Consider the following 17,003-nt stretch of genomic DNA (forward strand, 5'->3'; position numbering starts at 1 on the left):
AAATGAGAGCAGTGAGGACCTTGAACCCTGCTCTCTGGATGGGTCTCTGCCCCATTTCTTCACTTCCTCTGGTGGTGCGTACCACTGTGTGGGTGGCTGGACACTTCTGTTCTCCATCCTCTTAAAATGTTTCCCAGGGACTCTGTATTTAGCGTCCCCCATCTGACCTTTTCCTGGTCACTTATTGCTGGATGCTAAAGAGGACAGTGGTCCTTTGTCCGGATGGCAGGAGGGCTCTGAACCAGAAGGGGGCTGTCAGATTGTGCCTGGCCCGGGAGCTTATCGAGACACACCAAAGAGCAGGAGAGAGAGATAAGATCAACGGGAAGACAGCCCTCCTCTGAGGTCAGAGAGCTCCAGATGACAGTCAGCACTCTCCAACTCACTCCTGTGTCCTCTCACCATGGCTGAGCGGCCTGACCTATCTCCTACACCCAGCCACACTGGCCTCCTTTCTGTTCCTCCGATGCAGCAAGTCTGTTCCCACTGCAGGGCCCTGGTGCTCGTCGTCCCCTCTACCTGCGACGCTCTTCACATGGCTGGCTCCTTGCATCGGTTCAAACATACCTGCTTAGGGATCCCTGGGTGGGGCAGCGGTTTGGCGCCTGCCTTTGGCCCAGGGCGCGATCCTGGAGACCCGGGATTGGATCCCACGTCGGGCTCCCGGTGCATGGAGCCTGCTTCTCCCTCTGCCTGTCCCCCCTCCCCCCCCGTCTCTCTGACTATCATAAATAAATAAATAAATAAAAATCAAACATCCCTGCTTAGCCCAGGCCTCTCTCTCAAAAAAGCCCCATGATAGTCTCTCTCCAGATTTCCCTCTTTGTTTCCCTCTTTTACTTGAACTTCCCCGCTGGTTTCTTTGTGTACTGTCTCGTTCATTCATGTCCCCAGCACCTAGGGCAGTGTCTAGGTGCTTGGGTGTCTGATGAGCAGGGAGCGCGGTGACGGTGAGAGGTGAGGCATTGTGGAGGGAAGCCCACATACGCCATCAGTGTGACCCTGAGCATCGCTTAGCGGAGGTAAAGCTGGGATGTTCCCATGCTGCTGCTGTGCGTGAGGTCCACGAAGCTGCTGGTTCTGTAAAACAGCTTAATCTGCGCTCCGCTTTCTACCTTGGTGACCCCGGGACGGCCCAATTCTGCTGGCTTGGGTAGCAGAATGGAAATAAAAAGCCAAAAGTGCAGGTTCGGACCTCCTCTTTGCTTGCATCAGTGGCTCGCAAGCTCCTACAGGCACCCCCAACTCTCTTCCTTTTACTCCATAGGTACGCAGGCACCCGTGACATGCAAGGGACTCTGTTGGTTTTTTCCCTAAGGACGAATTCCAAAAAGTCACTTGCAGAAGGGCCAAACTTATGTAGACTCAACCCACACGCCCATGGGAAGGAGGGAGTGGGGTCATCCCAGGAAGAACAGCTAACAGAGAGACTCCTGAGGCCCTGGACAGTGCGCATGGTCCCAGCACCTGCTAATAGATTGCGCAGCTCTGTTCCTGACTGGGGAATCGGCTCCGCATGGTTGCAGATGGGGATGGAGAAAAGAGAACTTTTCCCTCACATTTTATAATGAGAGCAGCTTTTTGTGGCAACCTTTACCGTTCTGGGAAGTTCCTGTTGCTCAATCCAATGGGGACAGCAAAATAGTGCAAATTAACTTGGTAGAGAACAAAAGATAATTATGTTGCTTTCGTCCCAGGTGCCCACTACAGGACAGGTACAGTGTGGGGTAGGGAAGGACAGTCTACAGGAATATAGAGAGATCACCCAACCACCAACACGGGGAACGAGCAGTAAGAGATCATGGAGAAGAAACTGGGCTGAGAGTCACTCTCCTGGGGTCCCAGGGGAAAGGACGAAGGTCTCTGTTGGCCGGGTCAGGCGGCCAGTGGCAAGACACACACATTCCCTGAGGAAAGACAAGTCCTGGAACCCAATCTGCCTGGCAGCAACACAGTCCAAGTTCGGGACAGTCCAAGTTCAAGGAAAGGCATTTAGAAGAAGGGCCAGAGGAAGTCAGGCGATGCATTAGACACTCATGAGTTTCAGAGGAGCCTCCTAGAAAGAGAACAGGAAACTGATTAGGTCAGGAGCCTGAAGAGAAAAGATGGGGAAGGAACAGGCGCAGAAAGAGCAGAGGGAGAAGGAACTGGATGCGTGTGCAAACTTGTTTGGAATCATTGCCCATAGAAAAGAAAACAGAATGGATTATTTGAAATGCAGAAGGAGGAGGGAGCCCAAAAGAGCAGTTGTGATCTGGATTCTGGGGGAAATAAGAAATAGTTTGGTGGGAGCAGAATTTGGTGGAGGAGCCAGAGGGTCAAGCTGCCTTGGGGAAAAGCTCAACTACTGACCTTCCTCTCTCTGACCACATGACTCTTCCAGGCATAAAAGCTTCGTGTTTGTGGAAGAGAATAAGGTGGTCCAGTTAGACAAGGTTCCCCTTGCACCTGAGACCGGACGAATTGGAAAAGCCATCCAACTGTCTCCAGGAAAAGGCAAGACACCCAACTTTGCTGTGCTCAGGGAAGAGGCCATTGGGATCACAAGCCTAGAGAGGGGATGAGAGGAGGGAGGGGGTATAGATAAACTTATGAGGTTTATGGAGCGGAGTATGGAGTTTACTCTCCAAAGAGTTGAGGCAAGAGGTCACGGAGATGGGAAAGGGGCCAGCACGAGTCAGTGGGGGCCTGGTGCAGGTGAGAGGGGCAGGAAACACGAATGGTGCGCTCAGTCCCAACTAGATGGCAATCTCTCTGTTCACCTGGCCCTCTACCTGAGATTCCCCAAACTGGGAATGAAATTTATAGATGGCCTACCAGTAATACATTAGCAGTAACAGGTTGGGGACTCAAGTCTTATTTTATTTTATTTTATTTTATTTTATTTTATTTTATTTTATTTTATTTATTTATTTATTTATTTATTTATTTATTTATTTATTTATCTATCTTCCCGCCCCAAGTTTTATTTTAAATGTCTACCTTTGAATGGTAAATAACAGGAACGGGCACTGAGGGGGGCACTTGACGGGATGAGCACTGGGTGTTATTCTGTATGTTGGTAAATTGAACACCAATAAAAAATAAATTTATTATAAAAAAAATAAAATTAAATAAGACAGATAAAAAATAAAAATAAAAGTTACTCTTGATCAATATGAATCTCACATTTATGCGTTTACTTCAGGCAGTGAGAAAGGGTGAATTAGTGGGCAGCAGACTGGGAACTGTGGTACTTTGGGAGAAATCATGGTTATCTGGGTATGGAGGGAAACAAGCTGCTGCTGGGAGGACCTACGTGATCTTCCCAGAGTCACACGACTGAGCTGAGGCATGGCGGGGGCTGCGGCCCTGGTGACCTGGCTCAGCTCAGGCTCCTTCCTTTACTACTCCCCCAAAACTTAGAGAGGGAGGAAGGGAGGATGAGTGGGAGGGAGGATGAGTGGGAGGGAGGGAGAGAAGGAGGGTGGGAGGGAGGGTGAGCAGGAGGGAGGAAGTAGGGAGCCACAAGCAGGCTGAGTAAAATTTGGAGAAACTCAGACACAGTCTCAGGCTTAGTCCCTCTTGGTGATGAAGCAGCTGTTTCCTTCCCTCCGCTCATATAGTCATTCATTTAACAACAGTTAGTGCTGAGCACCTACTATGCGTCAGGCACAGTTCTAGGTCCGAGGGACACAGGGGTGAGCAAGCTAGAGGATGTCACTGCCCTCACAAAGTGGGGACTTGGGAGACCTCAGAACTTTTCCTGTGGGAGCTTCCAAGATATCCAAATGCTTAGGAGACCTTTCCCTCCTCCTTCCTTCCTTCCCTCCTTCCTTTTCTTCCTTCCTTTTCTTCTCTTCCTTCCTTCCTTTCAGAATAATTTGGTTGGGAAGCAAGGAGGTCTTCTTTCTCCATGACACACAGGAAGCAGAAGGGTACTTAATTTGAGGGGTTAGCCATAACCACTCAGAAAGGCAGGAAGGGGTGATGCAATGAAGCCGAGAATGGATTCACTTTGGTTTGGGGCTGGCAAGCCCATGGTCAGAGAGGATTCTGACTTCATCTTTGGTCTCTTCAGGAAGGATGACCAAAAATCCCAATAGCCGAGTTATTCTGTCTACATAATATACTTCCTCATTGGTCTCCCTGCCAACCTCCTGGCCCTGCGGGCCTTCATGGGACTAGTCCGCCAGCCCCACCCTGCACCTGTCCACATTCTGCTGCTCAGCCCGACGCTGGTGGACCTCCTCCTCCTCCTCCTCCTCCTCCTGCCCTTCATGATTGACGCTGCATATGGCTTCCGCTGGCCCTTGGTGGATGTCCTCTGTGCCTTCACTGCTTATGGCTTCTACAGCAGCATCTACTGCAGCGTGTGGCTCCTGGCGGGCATCAGCATCGAGTGCTACGGCAGTGTGGCTGTCCCCGTGCAGTACAAGCTGTCCCGCAAGCCTGTGTATGGAGTCACTGCCTCTCTGTTCTTCTGCCTCTTGTCGTTTGGAAATTGCAGCATTGTGACCATCGTCCACTACTTACCATTACCATTGTGACCATCGTCCACTACTTACCATTACCATTGTGACCATCGTCCACTACTTACCATTACCATTGTGACCATCGTCCACTACTTACCATTACCATTGTGACCATCGTCCACTACTTACCATTACCATTGTGACCATCATCCACTACTTACCATTACCATTGTGACCATCGTCCACTACTTACCATTGCCGAAGGCCTCCCTTCTGCTATGAGAACTTCACCACAGAGCAGCTGGCCATGTTGCTCCCTGTGCAGCTAGAGCTGTGTCTTGTCCTCTTCCTCATCCCCATGGTGGTCACCATCTTCTGCTACTGGCGCTTTGTGCATATCATGCTCTCCAGGCCCCAGGTGGGAATGAGGAAGCACTGGAGAGCTGTGAAGCTGGCCACTGTGACTCTCTTCAATTTCCTGGTCTGCTTTGGGCCCTACAATGTGTTTCTTGTGTTGAGGTTCTTGAAGAAAGACAGTGAATCCTGGCAAGTGTGTGCGGTGTTGCTCAGTGCTCTCAGCGCTTGCATCGACCCCTTGATTTTCTATTTCTTCTCCTCAGCTGTGCGCAAAGCCTTTGACAAAAAAAGGCTGCAGAGTCTGCAGAACTGGGGTGCCTCACTGGCAGTGTTCTGCAAGAGAAGAGCTGGAGAGCCGGCTACAGAGAGAAGATGTGAGCTTAGGTGTTGGCCGATGTCACCTTCACAGGAGACTAAATTTGCCGATTTGGTGTTACATTTTGGGGGAGGAGGGCTCAAAAAGGGGAAACCATGAAACAGAACTGGGGCAACTTCTCCTGTGCCTAGCCTTTGAGGCAAAGGAGAGCAGTGGATATCTCAAATCCCACTCATCCAGGGGCGCCTGGATCAGTCTGTTAAGTCTGAGCCTTTGGCTCAGGTCATGATCGTGGGGTCCTGGGATTGAGACCCCCCATCCAGACTCACTTTACTCAGCAGGGAGTCCGCTTCTCCCTCTGCCCCTCCCTCCACTTATGTGCTCACTTTCTCTCTCTCTCTCTCTCATGAATAAATAAAATCTTTAAAAAAATCCAACTCATCTACTGGATGTTTTTGTTTTGTTTCCTGGGGGTTATGAAATTTCCTTATTTGTGGTAAGCCACAGCCCTCTGATCCTTGAAATTCTTTCCCCATTCAGTATTCATAAGATGATAGCATTCCTTCAACCCCTGCAGAGCTGTTTGCTCTATCTTTGGCCTTGATTCAGAGGCAAGGAGTTGCAAGGGGGATCCACAAATTAGGTCTGAACATCCAGCACAGGCAAGTGTCGGTAGAGCCAGACAGGATCCTGCCACGTGAGCCCACATGACCAGCCCCCCAACCAAAGCAGTTGCTGGCTCAGGTGTATGAAACAGGCAAGAAGAGAAACAGTCCTTGAGGGAAAAGTCAGTGCTAGTGTGAAGAAACTGGGGTCAGGATAGTTTTTAGTGGTTGTGTCCTATTTTCAATCCCCAACATTTTGTATTTGTGTCTTTTTTTCCATCATCAATCTTGCCAGAGGTCTGTTAACTTGGTCTTTTCAAAAGCCAAAGGCTTTCTCTGGCATTTATCCATTGCCCTCCATTTCATTAATGTTGGGTTGTTTCCTTCCCTTTACTTTTTTGTCTTTTCAATTGCTCCTTTTCTAACTTTTTTTAAGCCTTTGTTCTTTGCTACCATAAGCATGGAAGGCTATAAATCCCCCTCGAAGGGCAGCTTCAGTGGGATGCTACAAGTTTGGATTTGCATATTTTTCATTATTTTAAGTTCTAAGTGACTCTAATTTCCATATGATTGTTTTTTCTTTGACTCGAGTTTAGAAATTTTCTTTTATTTTCAAGCATACAATTTTTTTTTCTTGATTCTTTTGTTACTCTGTTCTAACTAAATGGCACTGCGGTCAGAGAATACAGTTTGAGTGGTTCCAGCTTTTTGAAATTTGTTGAGAATTGCTTTTTTGACCGGGAATATAGTCATCCTAACATTCCAGGTGTGAAAAGAACATAGATTCTGCAACCACCGGGTACAGGTCTCTGTACACCTTAGATCAAACTTGTTAATCTGTGATGTTCACATCTTTAGAACCTTTATTTACTTTTGGTCTATCCGATCTATCAGTTACACGGAGAGGTGTGTTACACACTCCTCCTGTGATAGTGATTTTGTCCATTTCTTCTCGTAGTTTTGTCTTTCTGGTGGAATGAAATGTTCATTGTTCCTTTTGCCTTAAAAATTATTTTGTCTGATATTAATATAACCATGCCAACTTATTATTTTGGTTAGTATTTGCCTGGTACATCCTTTAACTTTCCAACTTTCTATATCCTGAGGCTTCAGATGCATCTTTTATAAACAATAACATCCAGTGGCTGGAGGTTTTGTAATCTGGTATGACAATTCAACAGTATTTGTCTTTCAACTATATCATTTTATTAGTTTATATTTATATAATAATAATTTCCAATATGCTTGGATTTATTTCTGTCATCTTAAACACTTCCACAGAAGTATATCCACACACTGAAGTCTACACATACTACAAATGGCCTAATAATAACTGTAGCAGCCAGATGAATTATCACAGTGAACACATACATTTAAGGGAAAAAAATTTTCTTTTTCTCTCGTCTTGTCTTCCTTTGGGATTAAGTTGTTTTTGTTTCTTTTCATTTCTGATATTACTGAATTGGAAATCATATGCTCTGTTTTTATTATTTCAGTGGTTATTTTAGATATTTTAACGTGTTAAGTGTTCCTTAGTTGGTTCCTCCCTCCCTTTCTTCCTTGGCACTCCAGGTGGCATTCAACTAATGATGTGAGTCCTAGAGAGCACCTTCCTTCCTTCCTTCCTTCCTTCCTTCCTTCCTTCCTTCCTTCCTTCCTTCCTTCTTTCCTTCCTTCTTTTTAAAGATTTTATTTATTTATTTTAGGCAGAGACAGAGAGAGAAGGAGAAAGCTCAAGCAGGGGACAGGGGAGGGGCAGAAGGAGAGGGAGAGAGAGAATCCCAAGCAGACTGCCCGTTCAGTGTAGAGTCCTACGTGGGGCTTGATCCCAGGACCCTGAGATTATGACCTAAGCCAAAGTCAAGAGTCCAACACTTAACTGACTGAGCCCAGGTGCCCCTAGGAAGCACTTTTCAAAATGTGGTCTGTAGACCCCTAGAAACCTTTTCTGGGATCTGAGGGGTCAAGACTATTTTCATAATGATATTAAGATGCTAATTGCTTTTTCCACTCACATTCTTGCATGAATGATTGCACAGTGGAGTTTTTCAGAAGCTACCTGACATGTGCTATTACAACAGACTATGCAAAGCAGCTATGAGAATATAGCTGCCTTCTATTTAGCTAGAGGTCTCAAGAGGTCTGCAAAAGTGTAAAACAATGCCATTCTCATTAGGATTTTTGAAAATATAGTTATTTTCCTTAAATATGTTTTTTATATTAACATGCAATGGTTTTCTGATTATTATTTTTAAATAAATACATGTTTAAATCTTTTTGTTTTAATTTTGTTTTGCTTTAATTTGGTAAGTCATAAAAATTTAAAAAGCTCTTCAGGGTCCTTAGTAATTTTTAACAGTATAAAGGGGTCCTGTGATGAACAAGTTTGAGAATTGCTGATCTAGTGTCATGAGAGAACCACTGCTTGTTCTGCTGGATGCAACTGCGTGTATATAAAATATTATGCCATCTGGTGTATCAGCATTTAGTGACCCAACATTTCATAAAGTTTAATGCCACTTAAACTTTTAGAGATGTGAGTTTAAAGTTTGCCTGGTCAAACGCAAAGCTTTTTGATATTTGAGCTAGGAGACGTAAAAACCAGAGCTACCCTGTCATGAGATAAACAGTAACAAACCGGTTTTGATAGGTAAGATAGAGTTGCTCTGCACAGAGTGGTGGATTTATCACTTTATGTGAGTCAAGAATCTTGTTCCAAAGATTCTTTGAACTGGAGTTTTTCTTCTTGTTTCATGGAGGAGGATTATTTCATCTACCTCTAGGGGATGGTTTGTTAATCCAAAATATAGGTAGGGCTTGTGACCTTAGAAATCTCAATGCTAATTATATTGGCCCTATGGCATCCTGAAAAAAACTGTACATTTGATTTTGGTCAGCAAAGATCAAAGAAAGCTTGTGGGAGGCAAAAGTTATGAGCATACTTGGTGTGCTTTATTTTGGAAGGAGGTCTTCATGAAGCCCCAGTAAAAGCCCTAATTTTGTCTCTAGAGTACTCAATAATGTCTAGTTCATATATTCAATGCAACTCCTGTTGCACCTCCTGGGAAATGAACAGTTCCTAGGGCATGATGTTAGGAGGAAAAGGAAAGGTTTGAAGATACCATTAGCTAAATCTCCTCAGCCCTCTCTGGTTTTCAAGTTAATGGTGGCGAGGGCAAGCTTCCATCGAAACTCTGATGTGAAGACAGGTCCCTTGGTTTATGTAAACTTAGGGGAAAGCTTTCTCTTTAAGCTGTGCTCAAGAAACCCTACCCCCAGGGAGAACTTCACTATCTTTGAAGACATGACTTTTTGGCAAAAACAACAATAAATTGCTCACTGTCCATAGTTTGTGTTACATTAAATAAATATTATCTGGCAAAGAGAAAATTATATCAAACCGGCACTTTCAATTCATCTACTCCATCCTACTTACAAAATACCTGAGATGCTACTGGCTCACTCGGCAGAGGCTAGGCCCCCACCCCGACTTGGGTGGGGAGTTGACGGCTTACTGGAAGCCTACTGAGTGCCTCGTTCTGGCATTTACAGTATCACTCCCATGAGGAAGCCCCACTACCGGGGCAGGATGCAGAGTGGTAAGAGGCAGGTGGGGAAAAATCAAGCTGTTTGGTGGACTTGAAAACTACAATTTCATTACAACATGCTCTGCAATCCCTTTTCAAAACTGACCCAACAATCTGAGGTGGGCATTTGTTCCTTTGGCCTTCTCGGCAGCACCCCCTTCACTGCTAGTGACAATGCCCTATCCTTCCCCCCTCCCCCTCCACTGTGATGCCTGGTGGAGCTGACTTCACTCCCCACTTTATGCTCTGGGGCAGGACCAGAGCCATCAGCACAGCTCCCCTGTGACCACAGTGATCTGGTCATGAGACTCAATCCAGGCCAAGCAAAGCTAGCCCAGTCCTTTTCTTTTAACCATGTAGGAGAATGTACCCCTCTTCTGCTGAACCGATCCTGGAGAATGCTGGCTACGGGGGCCACTTCGAGGAGAGATGGTGAAGTCGACTTAAAGGCAGGCAGCACACCAAGAAACTGAATCCACGCATCTGAAATCCCAAACAGACATACTCCGGAGCTGCTCAGATCTGAAAGCCAAAAATTCTCCTTCTTAGCTTAAGTCAGTTGGAACTGGGTTTTCAGTCACTTGCAACAGAAAGATATATCATTTCTCAAATGCTCATAGTAGCAGCCAGTCTTTCCTTCAATTATTTAAAAAATCTGAGTCAAAAGTTTAAGTAGGGAGACTTAAAAACATAACAAATATGCATATAACCATCATGAACAGTGAATGCTTGTTAACAGTTACAGTTCTTCAGATTTTAAAAAAATTTATTTTTAAGCCACCTCTATACCCAGTGTGGGGCTTGAATTCACAACCCAGAGATCAAGAGCCACATGCTCCACCAACTGAGCCAGCCAGGTGCCCAGTATTTCCTCAGATTTTTTAAGTTGATGTTCCCATTATGTTTCTCCCTCACTGAATTTCCTCTTTTTCGCCAAAAGCAGCATTATTTTGGAATTTAAGTGTATTTTTCCGGTCCATGGACACATCCACAAAATGTACTTTGTACCTGAGTCCACAAACACGGTTTAGTATTCTCTTTGTTTTGTTTTTTAAATGCCCCAAAATATCACATAGTACAAGTCATCCTGGGACTCGTTTTCCACCCAAATCACGTCTTTGGTAACCACGCCCTTGACATCCATCCCTGAAGCTTACAGCTCTCATTTGTTTCTCTTGTCTGCTGAGTATGTTTGCCATCCTATTTAAATGCTATCTTATATATTTTTTTCTGTTCTACTAGCTATAACCATTTAGATCATCTCCTAGTTTCACCAGCATAACAATGCTGCTTTGAGCATCCCAGGCCACGTCTCTGTGTACACGTGTGGAAGGTTCCTCAAAGGAGGAAACCACTGAGAGGCATGGAATGTGCATTTTCCGTTTCAACAAAACCATCAGGCTACTCTCCAAAGTGATAGCGTAAATCCAGCTCTTCCTGTAAAACAGCTGGCAACACAGGAGCTCCTGAGTCCAGCCCTGCAGCAGATACAAGGCGACAAATGGGAGGGAACAGGCCAGGCGCACATTACCTGCCAACAGGAAAAGGGGTCCAGATGAGGCCGGAGACCCACAGAGTAACCTGATGTACATATGCATGGACCGTGTTGAGGTGTCATGGGGGCAGACTGCCTCTCTAGGACTCCAAGGGTATAGGAGTAGCCCATCTCCACATTCTTCACCTTCACCAAATCCAGATTGTCATGAACATTCAACAGAAGTGTAAAGGTAAGGGGCACCCGGGTGGCTCATTCATTGAACATCTGCCTTTGGTTCAGGTCATGATCCCAGATTCTGGGATCGAGGCCTGCATCAGGCTTCCCTCAGGGAGCCTGCTTTTCCCTCTGCCTGTGTCTCTGACTCTCTCTCTCTCTGTGTCTCTCAAGAATAAGTAAATAAAATATTAAAAAAAGTATAAAGGTAAGATGATTCAATTAAATGCAGCTAACAGGGGCTTCTCCCCTCACTGTGTGCACACAGACCAAGAAGAAATGGTGGCTGGAGGCTACAAAATCTTGGACCTGGAGAAGAATGGCTTGACAATGACAGTGAAAGGAGAATAAGATACTGGGATCCTGAGGATGAGAATGCAGCCTCTGTGGGCCCTGAGCCACGTAACCAGGGCCAAGACCAGATACAGTTCCTGCAGGGAGGGCAAAGCATAATCTGTCATGTATTCATGTGTCTGTGTCAAACAGCTTCCGAGCAAACCAGAGCCACCTTGGATCTATGCAGTTGAAACAAAGAAGAGGTAAGAAGGCAGAGGTGGTGCAGAGGCAGGGGATGGGACACTGAGAGACAGGGTCAGAGGCGCTGCCTGTAGACGTGATGGGCAGCATGAGGCCCTACTTTCCTCTTGGGTGCTCCTGTGTCCAGGGATTCTAGAGAGGTTTTGTGAGGCAGGGCTGAAGAATAACCATTCAAGTGGGTCCTCACCAACCAAGGAGCATGGCCGAGGAGGAATGGGGTGGGATGGGGGTACATGAGAAAACCAGCCATGTGCAAGTCCATCTGGACTAATCAGGGGCAGACATAAAATGGGATTCCTGAGTTATGAAAGCAGAACAAAATCTGAAAGAATAACCACAGCCTGAGATTGACAGGAGGTCAATTAGATTTGTGTGAAAACGTTTCGGAGTTTTGGAGAAAACAGAGAGGACCGAGTGGCCTGATAGAGAGCTCAATTCTTGACCTTCCTCTTCCTGACCCACAGCAAGTTCAAGTTCAAATGCTCTTGGCTCCTTGGGGACCCCGAGAATGCAGAAGTACCTGTCTCTGTACCTTCTCCCATAAGTTGGTAAAAATCCATTTCGGGCTGATCCCCAAAAGCCATTTGCTTGGGAACGGGCTGGAGTTAGTTTCCCAAAACACTGAGCAAGCCCTGGGAGAAGGCACCCTGAAGTCTGACCCAGAAAAGGAAATAGGATGGGCCCTAGTGACCACAGGGTCTTAGCTGGGGGACAAGGTGAGGAGTTCATTCCCAGTGCGGGGGGAACACCAGAATGGTAAAAGATCAAGAAAACCCAATGGAGGTTCAAGAGGTAAAGTGGCAGAGGGATTATACAAGTTGGGGTGGGAGGTGCCAAGCAGAACTGGTCTTCCTCTTCAGACTGGAGAAATGCCCATATTCAACTGGCCTAGGATGTAACAGCCGTCACCTCCGGTCTGGCTCCATTTCCCAGATGGCAACCTAGGGTTTTGCCCACCAGCATCCCATCCATTCCTCCTCCTTCTGGTAACAATTTCTCAATTCTCCATCAGTCAACCACTCCTCCACTGTCAGTCCATGAGGCATGGCGAGTGGGGCAAAAGCCTAGCTCCAGCCCAGCTGCAAGGGAGGACATGTCATCCAGACTTGGGTCCCTGTCCAAATCCGTCCATCCAGAGTCATTTCTAGACTCTTCTCGAATGGTTTGGAAAGAACCATACTCTTTCCACGGGGTGGGTAGGCTGGTACAACGTAATCCTGGAGCTTCTAGGAGTCACCTTTGCCACCACTTGGAGAGGGCCTGCGTGAGAAGGAGGCTGGTGCAGGAACACAGAGCTGAGACCAAACACTAACGGCTTTGTTTAAGCACCTGATCTGGCCATTCCTGAAGCCACTTTGCCCTTTAGCTACAAGACTCTTTAATTACATAGCAAACAAACGTCCCTTTTTTTACTTAATCGGCCAGGACAATTTTCAGTCACCTAAAACCAAGATATTAGTACAAACAGTTGGTAAACAATTTGTCACTCTTAACAAAGAATCGGTGTTTCTGAATTCTACCTTTTACGATATTTAAGAAATAAATTAGAACAGGGCAGCCCGGGTGGCGCAGCGGTTTAGTACCACCTGAGGCCCAGGGCATGATCCTGGAGACCCAGGATCGAGTCCCATGTTGGGCTCCCTGCATGGAGCCTCTGCCTGCGTCTCTGCCTCTCTCTCTCTCTCTCTCTATCTATCTGTGTGTATGTCTCTCATGAATAAATAAATAAAATCTTTATTAAAAAAAAGAAATAAATTAGAACAGATTCAAGAGGCCTGTATAATACTTTCACCAATTCATTTGCATTCTGACATGCAAGTCACTGCCCCTGGGCTGGGAATGGCACGTAGCTCTGCTCATGCCGGTGACCCCCTTCTTTGCTCTCATAAATCAGATTCCTAGTTATGGACAATAACTTCTATCAGAAGAAGCGTGTTCTGCGGTTGCAACAGTGTTTCCACACGTATCATCACACTTGAGTCATAAAACAAGCCTATGAGGTCGCCTTCTGATGCCCTCTTCAGAAGGGGGGACTCTAAGAGAGCCCAGAGAGGCCAGATGCCTTCCTCAAAGATACACAGCCCATCAGCGGCCACACCTGGACCAGAAACTCTGCTGGTGCTCCGGGTCCAGTGCTCCTTCTCTTACACCAGCTTCCTCAAAAGTCAGTAACCAGTGTGTGGGGCTTGGGGACAGCAGCTCAGAGGGAAGGCCAGGCTCCCTGGGGAGGCACGCACGCGAGCTTTGAGGGAACAGAGAACAGCAATAGTGTGGCTTAGGCTGGAAAGACTTGGCTCCAGAAAGACTCTGGACTACGTCTTTTCTGTCTGGGGTTCATATCAGTCTTTTGGGGGGGTCTGTGCCTTCTCCAGGCAAGCAGAAACTTGCTTTCCTGGGGCCTTCTCACATCCGGGGCCCAGGCACAGGACCTATTCACATGCACACGTGGGCACAGTGCTGCCACGCTGCAGCGTCAAGACGAGGGCATGATGCCCATGGCAGCCGTTCTGGGAAGGTGCCAGCTCCCAGAGCGCAGGGGGTGGGGGTGTGAGGCCCGGCCCAGGGGTGCGGGCCGGGCCCAGGGGTGTGAGCCACAGGGTCTGTGCCAGCAGCGGAGGCAGTGCTGTCTCCACAGGTGTGATCCAGGCATAACCTCCACCTCGGCGTCTCTGGCTGCCCCGGGGGATTCCAAAAGTGACACACCTGAGATCCTTCCCGAAGAAAATTCCTTTCTGCTTAGAGAGAGGGAGGTCTGCGGTCTGCACCCAGACAGCTGACAGGTCTCTTCCTCTGCATCTTGTCTATGCCATTGGTCCCCCCGCCACTGGGAAGAGCGGAGCCCTGCCCTGCTCCACGTGTGGCCTCCTGCAGTGGCAACTGCCGCCACCCAAGGGGTCGAGTGTGGCCCGCGGTCTGCGCCTTTGCCCCTTCTGGCTTCTCCCGTGGCACGTGGCACGGCCTGCAATCTGCCCGGGCCCAGCGCTTTCCTCGGCTCGCCCGCCCCTTGCCTCTACGACTAAGGGCAGCACTGCAGGGCCAGGCCCACAGCAAATGAATCCGGGAGCCCCCATTTCTCCGTGAGAATGTTGTCCAACAGCAGCCGGGTGTGGTGCCGGGATCACTGAGGGCTGAGCACCCGGATCCTGGGAGGAGGGGCTGAACCTGGGGGGGGCACCTACCGGAGTCCCCGGGGGAACAGGAAACATCAGCGAGTACTTAGCTGCTCTAAATGTTTCCTGTGCTCTAACCCACTAGTCTAGCTCTCCCGAAAGGCTCTCACTGCAGGGCTTCAGGAAGACCTGTCCGGTGACACAGACACGTGCCTGCACCCTTATCTGTCTGTCATTCATTCCTTCACTTGACTACGTTTATGGGGCACCTGCTCCATGTCGGGCCTTCCTCAGTCTGTAGAAAATATGATGGTGAACAAGACAGAGACGCTACCAGCTCTCATCAAGTGCATCTTCCGGAAGGCGCTGGAGTTGAGGAACACTAATATGCCCCATTGGGCCTAGTGTTTGGGCTCTTCAGAAACAACATAGTATTAAAAAAAATTTTTTTTCAAAGATCCCATTTATTTACTCATGAGAGACATAGAAAGAGAGACAGAGACACAGGCAGAGGGAGAAGCAGGCTCCCCACAAGGAGCCCGATGTTAGACTTGATCCCAGGACCCCGGGATCACATCCTGAGCCAAAGGGAGATGCTCAACCAGTGAGCCACCCAGGGGCCCCAGCAACCCAGTACTTTAGATGATTACCATGTGATCAAACTCATAAAAGTCCAGAGACAGTTAACAACGTTGTTTTGGTAAGTTAAGTGTGGCTTCCTCCTCCCTGTTTCTGGGCCAAGCAGTGGTGAGAGGTGGCAAATAAAAAAAGAAATTGTTTGTTTAACCTGAAAGCATGCCTAATTATTAAGCACAACAAAAAAATTTTTACTGGAACAATATAAAACCAAGTCTGTGACCTGAGCAGCACCTCCCAGTCACCAGAAACTGGTGATAAACAGAAGGTAAAGGAATAGTTTCCAATCTTGGTAAAGTACAATGAAGGTAACAATCTTCATTGAAGAGCACTGTGACGAGGAGGAGGGCCCTTCTATAGGTGGAGTTGCCACGTAGGGCTCTCCGAGGAAGAAAGAAGTGATCGACCATCGGCTCCCTGCCGATGACACAGCCCACGTTGCTGAAAGCAGACTGCGGAGCCGAGCCAGATGAGGCAGAGGCAGCTCCAATCCTGCCACTTTATTAAGGAGCCTGGAGACTTCCTTTTGGAAACTGCCAGTCCCTTGCCCAATAAAAAATTCAGAATAAGGCAAGGTCCCCTGGTGGCTGCAGGTGCTCTGGGCAAGGATTGTTGGTGGCACACAATAGAAGGAATCAGGACAGTGCCAGGCTGTCTGGGACAAGGCAAGTGCTTCAATTCCAGGGGACAGACAAGACCAGGGAAGGGAAAGACCACAGAGAGGGGGCAGGGGTGGAGAGACAGCAGTGGAGGGACTGCGCCACGCTGAACTGGGGCTAGAGTGGGGGCAGAGGGACGGAGCAGGCCAGGTCACGGCCACAGGGCAGGGACATGTCTCCTCTGCCCACTGGAACTTCTGACTCAGAAGCTGTTGACATTGTCTCTCTTGAGAGCAGGAAAGGGATGGGAGAAGTCGCAGCTGGAATGTTTTGGGAGTCTGTTTACCATGTCAGCATAATCAGTCCCATGTGTGGCCACTGGAAAAAAGTTGGGAATCACTCCTGTGAAGAGTTTAGTTGTCTGGTGACAACTGACAGTAGAGAAGTATCTGCAGTTTTGCAAAGTGATTTCACATAAATTACCTCATTTGTTCCCCCAAACAATCCTGTTCTATTTGCAGAGGGCTATGACCCATGTTGAAATCCAGAAAGGTTACATGGCTCCCCAAAACTATGCTGTTGGTCAGGGCACAGTCCTGGTGGGAATCCGGGCTGTCTTCCCAACTGCCTGGCTGACTTCCCTGAGATCTGCCCTTGGGAGGTTTGGGAGGGAAGCAAGCCAGAAGGCATTCAGAGAGGTCAGCTGGCTCCCCTTCTGCCTCCGGCCCCTGTCTTCACAACCGAGCCTTATGGCTTCATGTGAGCACCAGCTGTCCAGAGCAGGACTATGAATCCGAGCAACCCCAGAACAGCCACTGACCCCACCCTTTCTATGTGATGGCAGCTCCCAAACCTTGGCATGCACCCAAACCTCTTGCTGGATTGGTTGATCACTGGGCTCCAACTCCAGCGCCTCTGATTCAGCAGGTCTGGGATAGGTGGTCAAGCATGGGCATCTCTGACAAGTTCCCAGGTGATGCTGATGCTGCTGGCCCAGGGGCCACACTTTGAGGACCACAGATCTGGGATGCAACAGGCAACTTCCCCTCCTCGAGGGAAGAAAGGCTACGGGACTCTGGAACCCTTATGAG

At 47.9% G+C, this 17,003-nt stretch overlaps 1 protein-coding gene across 1 annotated transcript; it reads left to right on the forward strand.

Annotated features, from left to right (window-relative positions):
* Positions 1–884: 884 nt before the first annotated feature.
* LOC112928328 (free fatty acid receptor 2-like) lies at positions 885–14,587 on the forward strand. The gene is made up of 4 exons (XM_072730824.1): positions 885–913; positions 4,091–4,518; positions 4,691–5,185; positions 14,439–14,587. Exons 1-4 carry the CDS (start codon positions 885–887, stop codon positions 14,585–14,587), a joined length of 1,101 nt encoding a protein of 366 aa, XP_072586925.1.
* The last annotated feature ends 2,416 nt before the right edge of the window (positions 14,588–17,003 follow it).

Source organism: Vulpes vulpes, chromosome 1 (genome assembly GCF_048418805.1).
Source record: "Vulpes vulpes isolate BD-2025 chromosome 1, VulVul3, whole genome shotgun sequence".
Taxonomy (NCBI): domain Eukaryota; kingdom Metazoa; phylum Chordata; class Mammalia; order Carnivora; family Canidae; genus Vulpes; species Vulpes vulpes.

Bases quoted from the DNA above. Each gene is read 5' to 3' on its own strand.
- LOC112928328 (XM_072730824.1), top strand. From the start codon at position 885: ATGTCCCCAGCACCTAGGGCAGTGTCTAG. The intron at 914-4,090 runs GTGCTTGGGTGT...CCAATAGCCGAG, and splicing joins GCACCTAGGGCAGTGTCTAG to TTATTCTGTCTACATAATAT. The intron at 5,186-14,438 runs GTGAGCTTAGGT...GGCCTCCTGCAG, and splicing joins GCCGGCTACAGAGAGAAGAT to TGGCAACTGCCGCCACCCAA.